Raw genomic sequence first — 12,236 nt, 5'->3', positions numbered from 1 at the left:
AACTGAAGAAAAATGGTCTCATTGCTACAGAAATGCTGTAGCTTACATCTTGCCCAGATTTATCTCAGTAATCATATCTCAGTCTGCGCTGTACTTTCTTTGTTGGATATAATCCTTACTAATCAGTGAAAGGTTATATGAGGTGAAAGAACACTAGAGATAGGTGCCAAGTACTGATTCTATCTCAGGAGGTAGCTTTCATTACTTGAACTGACTTCACTTCAAGTGGAGGATTTACAGGAACCCAATTTGTGAATACTACCCTATGTCATTCCCAAGTTAAGGAAGAGCAAACATACTCTAACCAAACACAATTTTTTTCATGGTTAATGTACCATAACACATAAATTAAGATATAAAAATAGAGAATCATTTATTTTGTTCAGAATTGTATACTCTACCAGTTCCATCTGAGTTACCAATCAGCCTTCAATATCTTGATCATTATTTTAATGAAATGAATGTATTGAGCAGCAGTGAACACATGTAGGAAATTCTTTAATAAGGTATCAGTATAATATACTTGCAGCACAAAATAACACCCTGGACCAACTACATAAAACTACAGCCCATGAAAGTGAATTTATGCAACTAATGTATGAATATTGAGAGAACTTAAATGCAATCATTTGATTGTCAGACACATCAAATATGAGGTGGAAGTCTACTGTGACAAACATATTTTTAAAAAATTAAGGACATAATTACTAACAATATTGAAATTACTGGAACAACTTACTGTCTTAGGTTTTCAATCATTTTTTCCATTGCTTCTTCCCAGCAGTATGCCTTAACAGATTGGATATTTTCAATCATTTCTGAGGTAATCACAAGTCTTTCATTGATCTTCCCAGCTCTCTGATCTCTATAAATCAATCAATCAATCAATCTAATAGTAAAAACAAGTCAAATTATCTACTAAGAACTGCTCAAGGTTTTAAGTCATATTTCTTTTATTCAACAGATGGGCATTTATTTTATTATCAAATAGATGGTAACAAAAATAATAACTACTGTTTAGTAAATGCCTCCTATGTGTCAGATATTGTACAGACCCATTCCATCTGCTATTTCTATCCCTTACGACAGTCTATGAGCAGTGAGTATCTCTATTTTAGAGATGAAAAAAGCAAAGACTCAGTGAGATGAAGTGGCTTGACTAAGGTCACATAACTAGTAAGCATGCAGTCTGGGATTCAAACAAAGTGCTATTTGACTCCAAAATTTATATACTTTCTGTCTGATAAATTTATATACTCTAGCTGACAAATTCAAGCCCTTTATCATAAGCAGTGACTTGTGTAAGTCATTCATTCACTGGTATTAGTTATTCTGTAACACAAATTAACTAAGGCTCTGGTGTGATGATCCATAAACTAGAGTAGTAAAAGCTAATAAAGTCTACACAAAAATTAGGTATTCCCTTTAATTCACATAAATGTTTTATCCATTTTTAACTGTTTTATAATCTAAAAAACTGAACTGAATCAACATATTTATAAACAAATTCAGGAGACTGACAAGCAAAAAAAATATCCCATTGATACAGGAAGTAATATTTACACCATCTTAAAAAGTCTTTTTTAGGCCGGGCACGGTAGCTCATGCCTGTAATCCCAGTACTTTGGGAGGCTGAGGTGGGCAGATCACCTGAAGTCGGGCATTCGAGACCATCCTGGGCAATCTGGTGAAAGCTCATCTCTACTAAAACACAAAAATTAGCCGGGCATGGTGGCGTGCACCTCTAATCCCAGCTACTCCAGAGGCTAAGGCAGGAGAATTGCTTGAGCCTGGGAGGCAGAAGTTGCAGTGAGCCAAGATCGTGCCACTGCACTGCAGCCTGGGTGACAGATCTAGACTCCATCTCCAAAAAAAAAAAAAAAAAAAAGTCTTTTTTAATGACACTGAAGATCACAGTTCTATGCATAGAGCAGTCCTGGTTTTACTAAAATGGGCTTTTTGAAAACATAATTTTAAAAACCTTCAAGCTATGAAAATAGGTTGCTACCTGTACTTCATCATCATTCTCCCTAGCCCAGCCTGAAAAAGGGCAAGGACTATCAGGAAACCAAGTCCACAGAAGGCAGAGGCCTGTAACAACTCCCAGATTAGCCCCATGAGGAGTGCCACTTGCAAAGGAACGATCCACACGAAATGTGCCAATGCAAGTCCCTGGAAAATAAAAGCACAGCAAAAACAGGTGTCATTTTATCTTCCACCCCTAGAAACAAACAATCATATATGAAAAAAAGCAAGTAAAAGGAGCTTATATGGTCAAACATTTCGTGGTTCTGAGCACAGTAAAATCTAGGTAATCATTACATGGAGCACATAACAATGTGCTTAAACATTCTACACATAGAATAGGTTTCCCCAAAGAACAAATTTCAAGCCAGTGCACTTTTAAGCATATTTTTATTCAGTGGAATTAAGATTGGACATCTTAAGTTACCATGTCCGGGTTTTAAGTAACTTATTTCTTTTTGCATAAAGCAAGAACCACAGCATAGAATATGAGAGAACAAAGAACTCTCTCTAGAGACTCAATCCACACAACTGCACAACTCTGTCATTTGATAGAGACATTTAGAACAAATATTTGCTCAATTCAACAGTAATTAATTTTGTACCAGCTGTGGGTCTCATGCTATTTTAAGTACTGGATGTGCAAAGATAAATAAAACACATCATATGTCCCAAGGATCTTGAATTTATTTATCACATAGGACAACACAGAACAAGAATTGCTCAGAGTATCATATTCAGCCCCAGTATACAACAGATTTAAAGTTTTAAAAAGAAGCATGGTCTGATAAGAATTAAGTTTTGAAAAATCTTATTAACAACAGGCTGAGGTGCCTTTGAGTTGGGTGGTTCTACCAGACCCCAGGATGGTGCTCTGCTATACAACTGACCTTTCTCAGTTTCCAGAATAGGGAAGCTAGAGCTGAGCAAGACTTAACCACTTATCTGATACAGGAAAACTCTACCTTTCCAGTTGTATAATTTATAACAATAGTGCCTAAAAGATTAAGTCAACAGGTACATACCTCATCAAATTTGTTCAGGTTGTTGGAAAGGAGACTAACAAGTTGTCCAATACTTATTTTATCTAGAACACGGCTTGACAGCTTTAAAGTCTAAAAGAAAAATGGGAAGTTAGATAATTTCAACAAACAAAATACAAATATATTATAAGTAACATTATAATATGACTAACTTGGTTATTTTGCATTCATTATTAAGTAAAGGTAATGAAAATTATGTTCTATTCATCTAGCTTACTATCATCTTAGATTCATAAATATTTCTTTTAACAGTCAATACTATGCTGGAATGCTTCTAGTTGTTTTATTTTCCAGCATCTAGAGAGAAACAATTATTTTTTCTCCTCACAATGAGAATGGTATTATACTTAAATACCATTCATACCGTGTGGGAGTTTTTGTTTCGTTTTAAAAGATAGAGCCAAAGGTACTGAAATTTGAAATTAAGCCTTGGCCTTGAATTTTTCATGTAGTTCTATACTAACTCATTTGGATAAAATTACTTTTAAAGTCAATAAAAGTATATGATGAATAACTGAAAATTAATACTTTTGTGAAAAAGTTTATCAGTACAAAATCCATATATTTTACAAAGAAAAATGCAATGCTATGTGAAAACTAGTTAAGCAGGTAAATTATTTTTTATCTACTTATTTATCTATCAATTAAATCTACTTAATTAAAACTATAAAGTTGACAAATTAACTATGATTATGGAAGATCAGAGTAATATTTTGCCTGTAAAACTGAAGAATTGATTTGTTATTAGATCACTTTGGGAATTATCTAATATTAGTTTCAAGTGAATACCTCACACATTTGTTGAGCATTTAGTAAATGCAAATCACTCTACTTGATGCCTCAGGGATTATTAAGATTTATTAAAACATAATCCCATCGTCAAGGTGACCTAGTATATAAATAACTAAATATAATATGATAGACGAGTTAAGGGAAGTAGAAAGTAATAGGGTAGTTAAGAGAAAGTTAAAACTCCTGGTTAGAAAAATCTGGAAGGATTTTCTTGAGGAGTTAGAATTTGAGATGGTGTAGAATAATAAATAGTGTATAGATAAGCCAAGAAAGGAAGGAATCAAGGCAGTTAATTCCAAAACATTATCAGAGCAATATGAAGTGAGGGAAATCCATTGAGCTAAATTGCACATGACTTAGTAACAGGCTCAGTCTCGAGTGACTTTGAGTTCTGCACAAGGCTTAACATGGAGCTGTGTGCACAGTAAGGACTCAACGAATATTTTTGTTAATTTAATTATCTCTGCATTCTTGAAAAGTATAGGCAAAGCTCAAGTTTGTATTTAAATTCATTATTTAAAGTAAAATGTTGCAGAATTTGGAACAAAGCAGAGAGCTCTATTACAAACTTTGGAACATTGTAGGAAAGGTCCCACATATCCTGACCATGAGGACGAAACAGGTCAGATATGGGAAGGCATGAGACCTGGGAAGAGTAAACACAAGGTTCACTTTAGGGACCAAACCAAAGCCACACAGAGATGGGATTGCCTTCTTTGATGATGATGCCAATGTAGGCCAATAAGTGTGGCTGGAGAGATGAAGCAAACTGTGCAAGAACACAGATATGCAACATTGAGAAAGGAAGACAAATACAATACTACCTAACTTTTTATCAATGCATCCGGGTCTGAAAGCACCTATATCCTATATTTCTGCTAAATGTTACATATGGACTTGTTTACAAACTAACCTGCTCTTTATTTGATCTCTACACCCGTTTAGCCCATGCCTATCTCTTCCTGCATTACAGTCTGCCCACTAAGTATCAGTACTCTATTGTCCCTAGTGGTTAGAAAATCCTCCAGTTCAGAGATTGTAATTTACCTATTTTAGAAATTTTGAAGCAGTGTTCGCACCATGTTCTGTACTTTTTAAATCTTAGTTTCCTTATCCATAAGACACGGATAATAGTATCTACCATTAAGAGTTGTGCAGAAGATCAAATGAGAGTGTACCCAATCACTTAAAAGCTTGTCATGCACATCCTGAGCTATTTTCATTATGATAACAAGCACTTTCTATAAACATTTATTAAACTGAATTCAACTTTCTCTGATATGCCAGCTGTGTAGATTCTACATTCCAAATGATATCTAACAATGTCTTCATTTATGTAAAATGTTCAGATCAAAATAAAACTTTTGTTGATTTATCACGTTTTCCTGGTACTTGTGAACTGATGAGATTGCAGCTGAGGTGATAACTGTGGACTTCGTTTTTATTTACTTCTGCCTTCATAAAAGGCTTTTTTGAACAATAAAGTATGGTTATCAAGGTTTTACAACACAGTTGACCTTGCAGGTATATCTTAGAAGTGTTATGGGTTATTTGCTAGAGGCAGATTTCAGATCTATGCCCTTAAAAGCCAAGTATTTAATGTTTACATTGGTAAAAGAGAAAAGAGAAGAAGGGTAAAGCAATATCCAAATGAGTCCATCAAAACAACTTTCTATAATGACTTTGCAGATCCAAGTTAGTCACACATGGTAGTGAACCAGGATGATGCAAGTACATGCCTTCGAAACAACCTTAAATTGTGTTTGTAAGGTAGTTAAATGTTAATTTGAATTCACCTAAATGATGCCTCAGCAACTTGGGCCCTTGTCTGGATAATACATGCAGAAAAGCAGAGTAGGTTCTTATGGTTTCAATACATGTGCTGTTCCAAAAACTTTAAATTTGTAGGGCTCATAGGATGATAAAAATCCAACTCAAAATAAGGCAGTGGATACTACTACTTATGACAACCAGTTAAGGTGAAAACTTTTGTTGTTTGGGTTATCATTAACAATCATATATCATACTCTTCTTACTGAACATAAAGATATGTGGCATTTTACTATAAGATGATATTTTGTCAATTACTTTTATGTAGGCTGTGTGTCACCTTAACAGGAAACCATGGATTCCAAAAAAAAGATAACATGATTAGGAGACAAAAAAAAACTACAACAGAGGCAGTTGACGGAAGATATTTAGTAATTATGAGTTGAAGTCAATTAAATTATCAAGGATAATTAAGAGCATTAATTATTCCTGCCATTTATTTCATAGGCATATGAAATTAATTTCAGCATTTATCCCTTACTTGTACCAGCTCACTACCTAATTTATGGCATTAAAACATGTACCATACAGAATATATGTACCACGGGGCCTGTGCAAAGAAGTATTACCTTCTTATAAATCAAACTAAACATAGCTATTCTCATCTGCATTCCAATGTGATGAAGGCCAAAAATGGCTGGGTGTAAGAGCAGTGTCCTCACGATAAAGAGAAGGCATAAGCCTATGCCTAGATAAATCGCGATAGAGCGTTCCTCCTTGTTATCCGGGTCATAGGAAGCTATGATTCTTCCCAGTAAGAGAGGCTGTACTGCTTTGGTGACTTCCTGCAGAAGTGGAAAAAGAGAGAAAATTAAATTTCATTTCTTTCTCATAAAATACCCTGATAATTCCAACACAGGACTTTTCATCTTTAGAGGAGACTTAAAACGAGTTTATATAGAGGGTCATGCCACATGTGAAACTCTTAGCACTATTTTCAATATCTTGGTACTTTGAAATAAGATTTGGGATTTGTTACAGCACAAGTCACCAGGAGACAACTTTACATATGAGGTATTTTAAATTAAACAGTGAATAGTGGCTATAAAAAAGTATAGTTTCTGAAATGGTTTGTTAATTAGTAACATCTACATAGCACTTAACAGTTTCTAAAGCATTTCCCTTTTCTATTTTTCATAACAACTTTCAGTATCAGAGTAGGCATTTTTTTTTGTTTACTATGGAGACTTTCTTAGATACAGAGTAGGCATTATTATTTTCACATGGCAGATGAAGAAACTGAGGCCAAAGAGACCAAGTGACTGGATGTAATTTCAAACTAGAACTTTCTAAAGTGTTTTGGGCAATGGCATTATTTTCAGAATGAACTTAGCTTCTCAAGGCAACTACATAAGGCAGAACTGGCAACGGGAGGGAGGAGCACACCAGCACTAGTGGTATTTAAAATCGGCCATTTCCAATGCTAGTCCCTTCTCAGTCAGCAATAGGAATGGACTTCGGTGAAGGAGTCTGCCAGCAGCCTCAACCTCAGGCCAGATTCCAATGACTGCTGGACTCCTCAAAGGCCCGTGAGTCAGTGAGGGAGAGCAGAAGTTATGTTTTCCCAAATATACCTCATCAGGGTCCTCAATCGACTACTAAACTAAATTGTCCATCAAATTTATTACCACTTCTCCTAAATATACAAGAATAGATCTGAATCCAGTGATTTTGAACCCAGGAGGTCTAATTCTTACCCATCTTGTTAAATTGACTTCAAAAGAGAAGGATGCATAATTCCCCATTTTGTTTTATAATGACCCAGTAAAATAGGGACCAGACGGTATCCCTGAAAGGAAATGATGTTATGATCATTGGTTCCATTTAAAATATATATTTCCAAGCAAGACGGCTCCCTACCCCTGGTATTGCCAAGCATTATTCTGCCTCATCCCTTAATTTGTTTTTTTTTTTTTTTTGTCCATTTTCTACAATATATTTTCTAAACCTCAAGTATCCAATACCTCCAGCCCCCTCATTCTCAATAGATGACCATGCTTTCTATATCAATGTCATCCCCACAAGAAATCCTAACCCCTATAGAGCTGCCATTTATTGAGTAGCTTTGTGTAGCTGCTCATTCTATGCTTTATATACAATGTTTTATTTTGAATTAACTAAGTCAACTAAGGCTCTAAATGCAAGAAAACATTCAAACTTTTAAAAAGCCTCCAAACTAATCACAAACCTGAAATATTATAGTTCTCTCACCTCACATAGCCACGTGTTAAATGTGAATTTAAATGATAGCAGACAGGCAGGTGTTAAAAAGAAAATTGCCAACCCAAATATTACATGTGAATAGTTTGCTAAATCTAGTGAAGTATTTTTGAAAAGTAAGTACACAAATGACTGCACAGTGTATACTATGTTTGTTTTGTACTTCTATAATTACATATATGTTCATCTTTAGAATACATATCAAAGGAGAATGGTTTTTGAGGTTTTTAAATTTTATATAAATGACATCCTACTGTGCTTTTTACAACTTTTTAAAAACTTAACACTGTGTTTTTCACATTTATCCCTATCAATACTTGTATAACCAACTCATTTATTCTAAGTGCTGCCTAACATGCCACCCTGTGAATACATTGGGTTATTTGCCCATTGCCGTACATTGAAGCAGTTGTGTTGTTTTCACTCCTAAGTTACTGCAGTCAGTGAAAGAGCTGCCCTGGATATTTTTACAAACTTCCATATGTATTTGCCAACCTTTCTCTAGATTCGAGTATGTTTTTTTCCAAAGTAACTTTTTTAATTAAGAAAATGTACAATTAAGGTAAATCTTAGATTTAAAATTATAAATATATCTGCACTACAAACATAATTGTTCACAGTATGCTTACAGTGGCAATATTTAATCCTTAAAATTATTTGAGATCAACATTTTATCCCAGAATTGTTCTATATTATGCTGTTTTTCATAGACAAATATCAATACCATCAATTTACTTTGATTTGTTTTTCTTTTTTTTTTTTTTTTTCTTGACTAGTGGGTTTGCACTTGGCCAAAATGCTCTCTTGAGTTGCAGTCAAGGCCACTGGATTTACATGTGCTATCTATGCTAGAAGTATCACATGTGGTCATGAAGCAGAGAGCAAGGGGCATGATTTACCATGCATACCAAATAAAGCATCATTTCTTGTTCATTGTAAGACAATAACAGGCAAGGTATGACCCGTGAACACTGCTTATAAGGTCAATTGCTTATATCATGATTAGCATAAACACATTCACATTTCTCCCCTTTCAGAACTCATTTATCTCCTAATATATATCTATACAGACATATAATCAATACAGAGAGACTGGATAGACTATCTCAAAGAATACAGAACTACTGATAAACAATACATGGCAAAGCAAGTATGTAAATATTTTAAAAAGTAACTTGTGTCTGTAGGATGCTAAAAAGAACCTTCTGAGAAAAAAAGAGAAATATTTTAGCAACCAAGCTAAATTTTAGCACAGAATTTCTCAAGTTAGAAGTGTAAAGACTTGTATAAGATTTATTTTTTTTTTTGAGTAATCTGAACTAAAATCTCTTCCACTGGATCTCTCCATTATATTTTCCAGATCACAATAGACTTTTCCCTATCACAATAGGCTTATTTGTTGAATTTTTATTTAGTTGTAATTTATAACAAAACACCATTAAAATGCGTATTAATCTGAATGGAATGCCTTTTTTAAAAATTCAGAGACAGGGTCTTGCTTTGTTGCTCAGGCTGGAGTGCAAGGGCTATTCACAGGTGCAATCACAACACACTACAGTCTCAAATCCATAGATCAACAGATTCTCCTGCTTTAGCCTCTCAAGTAGCTGGGACTACAGGCTCATGCCACCATATCTGGTTTGTAATACCTATTTTACATATTGTCATTACTGAGTTAGTTGTCATCTTTCCTCAACCAAAGAGGACATAGTCATCCTTTGAACAACAGTACCTATTTCACAAAGAACTGGTAGCATTACTCTGGAAGGGCATATGTTTACAAACTAAAATGCATTTTATTTTCAGTATGAAAAATTCTAATAATAAGACCACCTGCAAACAGCAAACCAACATAAACCTCACCACTATATGGAGCTGTTACCATTCAAGGACAAAATCAGCACTCCAAAACTCCACCCCTTCTATAGTTTTCCCTAATCTGTTTTAAGCATCATGTTCTTTAACATTTACAATGGAACCATTTATAGATATCACGTGATTTTTTTTATTTGGAAAAAAACACTGGTAAGTGATACCTAGCTTAATCTATGACGTGCAATCCTTTACAAAAATTATCCCCAGAATGACTGGGAGAAACGTAGTCCCTCTATTCTTGGTACAAGAAAGCTGACTGTACTCCGTTGTTCAGAGTATTTTCACAGACACAAATGTCCTGATTTGCTACCACATGAAATAGTACAAGCAAACTTAGGCTTACATGTTTAAGAAGGAGGAATGTATAATTATTTGGATATTTAATAAAATAGTTTATTACTCTGTATCAGACACGAATCAAGATGGAATTCACTTAATGGGTCACTTCAATAATAAAAGAAGCCCGATACCGATGTGTAAGCTAGTGTGATGGTGAAATAAACACTGAATTCAAAATCGTGATTCCAAATTCTTATCCAGCACATTACCTACATTGGCTGTGTTACTTTAGTCACTTCCCTGCTCTGGACAGTTTTCCTCACTGATAAATTAAGAGGTGGAGAAAGCTAATTGTGATGTCCCCTCCAGTGCTAACATCTCTGATTATATGATCTGAGTCTGCAGAGTCCCATGGCAGAGGCCAAGAATTCCTTGTGTAATTGTCCTAGCCCTCACCCTGCCATGACTATGGCTATTTTCTACTAAAAAGGATGAAAGTCTGAATAGTATGAGTTCAGAAGATCATCTGGGTAGAGGGGCTCAGGTTGGAAAACAGCTCAAGTGATTGCATTCCTGGTGAGAATAATTTTGTGACTCAATTTAGATCAGCCTCCCAGGGAAAATTTGGAAGCCTAAAAATATCTCCTATATCTTCTAGGAGTTGTATCTCATTTCTCACAGGATCTTCAAGATCAGAGCTTCAAAGTTATTGTAGATGAGTTTAAATTCTTTAACCATTTCTGGTTAAAAAATTATAATGCATACCTAGGATAGGGTCAAATGTTTACTCTAGAGATAGGAAACTCTGCTTTTTCTAGATATTTAAACCATGAAGGAAAGTTCAGGTGAAAAAATAGAAACCTGAACTCATGCTTGCAATTACATTAAATGAATTAATCCCGGTTTACTTTACTATAAATTACAGTTCTGATCCCAAAGCAGAGTTATTTCTAAGTAGAATGATCAGTTGGAAAAATTCTAAGGCTACAGTGTTTTCTATTGTGTGAGGTCACTTAATAAAATCGCCATTATCATTTTAACTTGTTTTAAATATACAGTACTTTATATGTCTCTATCCTAAGAATACTATGACAGTTTAATTTTGAGAAATTAATTAACAGGATACAGAAGAACCAATGATTATCTCAATAACAAATGAAAAGGAATCTGATAAAATTTCAATATCTGTTTCTAATAAATGTTCTTAATAAAGTTGAATATAAAGTTATATTATTAACCTGAAAAAGGATTTCTTCCTCAAAATAACAATCAATGCCATAATTAATAAAAGTCTAGATGCATTACATTTAGAATCAGGAAAAAATGGAATACTAGCTATTACTACCATTTAACATTTTTCTAGAATTTCTAGCTAATACAACTCAACAAGAAAAATGATTGAGGTACGAATATTGGAAAGAAGAAGAAAAAGTATCACCAGCATAGAATATGATTGTGTAACAAATGTAAATGAATCAAGAATTTAATAGATAGAGGTTTAAAAAAGAACTATGTTAAGAAAATCAATTTCTATATACCAAACATGACAACTAATTAAATGAGTATCCCATTCATAGTAACAATATAACAAAAGATACATTGTAATAGCAATAAGATATATATCTTAAAATATACATCTCACAAAACATTATTGGGACATATTTTAAAAGTCTCAAATAAATGGAGAGACTTAAAACTTTCTAAAATGAAGAACTTAATATTGCAAAGATTACATTCCCCTCCAAGTTATTTTATAAGATTAGTGCAATCTTCACCAAAATTTAAAGATTTTTTGGTAGTGAATTTTTGGCACCATAAGGGTAGGGACTGTCAGTCTCAATTTTGGCAAGAATCCTAACACCATGCACAATACCAAGCACAGAATATCCATTCAACAAATATTTGCTGAATCAATGAATATAATGATTAGAAATTTCATTTGGAAGAGAATTCATCAAAAACATTTGAGGAATAAGAATAATGTGTCAGAGAGTTTACTGGATATGAAAACATAAAGCCATAATAATATGTGACAAGACAAAGAGACTAATTTCTCTGGCAAGTCCAGGAACATGTCCAAGCACATGTAATACTTTAATATATTATAAAACACAGCATTTTAATTCAGTGGAGAAAGAGATCATGCAATAAATGATGGAAGAACTGGATACT

At 34.0% G+C, this 12,236-nt stretch overlaps 1 protein-coding gene across 2 annotated transcripts in view; it reads right to left on the bottom strand.

The window, feature by feature from the left end:
• CFTR (CF transmembrane conductance regulator) overlaps positions 1-12,236 on the bottom strand; it is a 181,622-nt gene that overhangs the window by 130,373 nt on the left and 39,013 nt on the right. For both annotated transcript variants that reach the window (XM_010389332.2, XM_010389333.2), the window contains exons 4-7: positions 6,260-6,475; positions 3,051-3,140; positions 2,009-2,172; positions 740-865 (exon numbers count right to left, since the gene is read on the bottom strand). In XM_010389332.2, coding sequence (XP_010387634.1) covers positions 740-865; positions 2,009-2,172; positions 3,051-3,140; positions 6,260-6,475 — 596 coding nt within the window. The remainder of the gene's footprint in view (positions 1-739; positions 866-2,008; positions 2,173-3,050; positions 3,141-6,259; positions 6,476-12,236) is intronic.

This window comes from Rhinopithecus roxellana, chromosome 6 (genome assembly GCF_007565055.1).
Source record: "Rhinopithecus roxellana isolate Shanxi Qingling chromosome 6, ASM756505v1, whole genome shotgun sequence".
NCBI classification, from domain to species: Eukaryota; Metazoa; Chordata; class Mammalia; order Primates; family Cercopithecidae; genus Rhinopithecus; species Rhinopithecus roxellana.
Note: the sequence above shows the minus strand (reverse complement) of the source record. Positions and strands in the feature narration are given on the sequence as shown.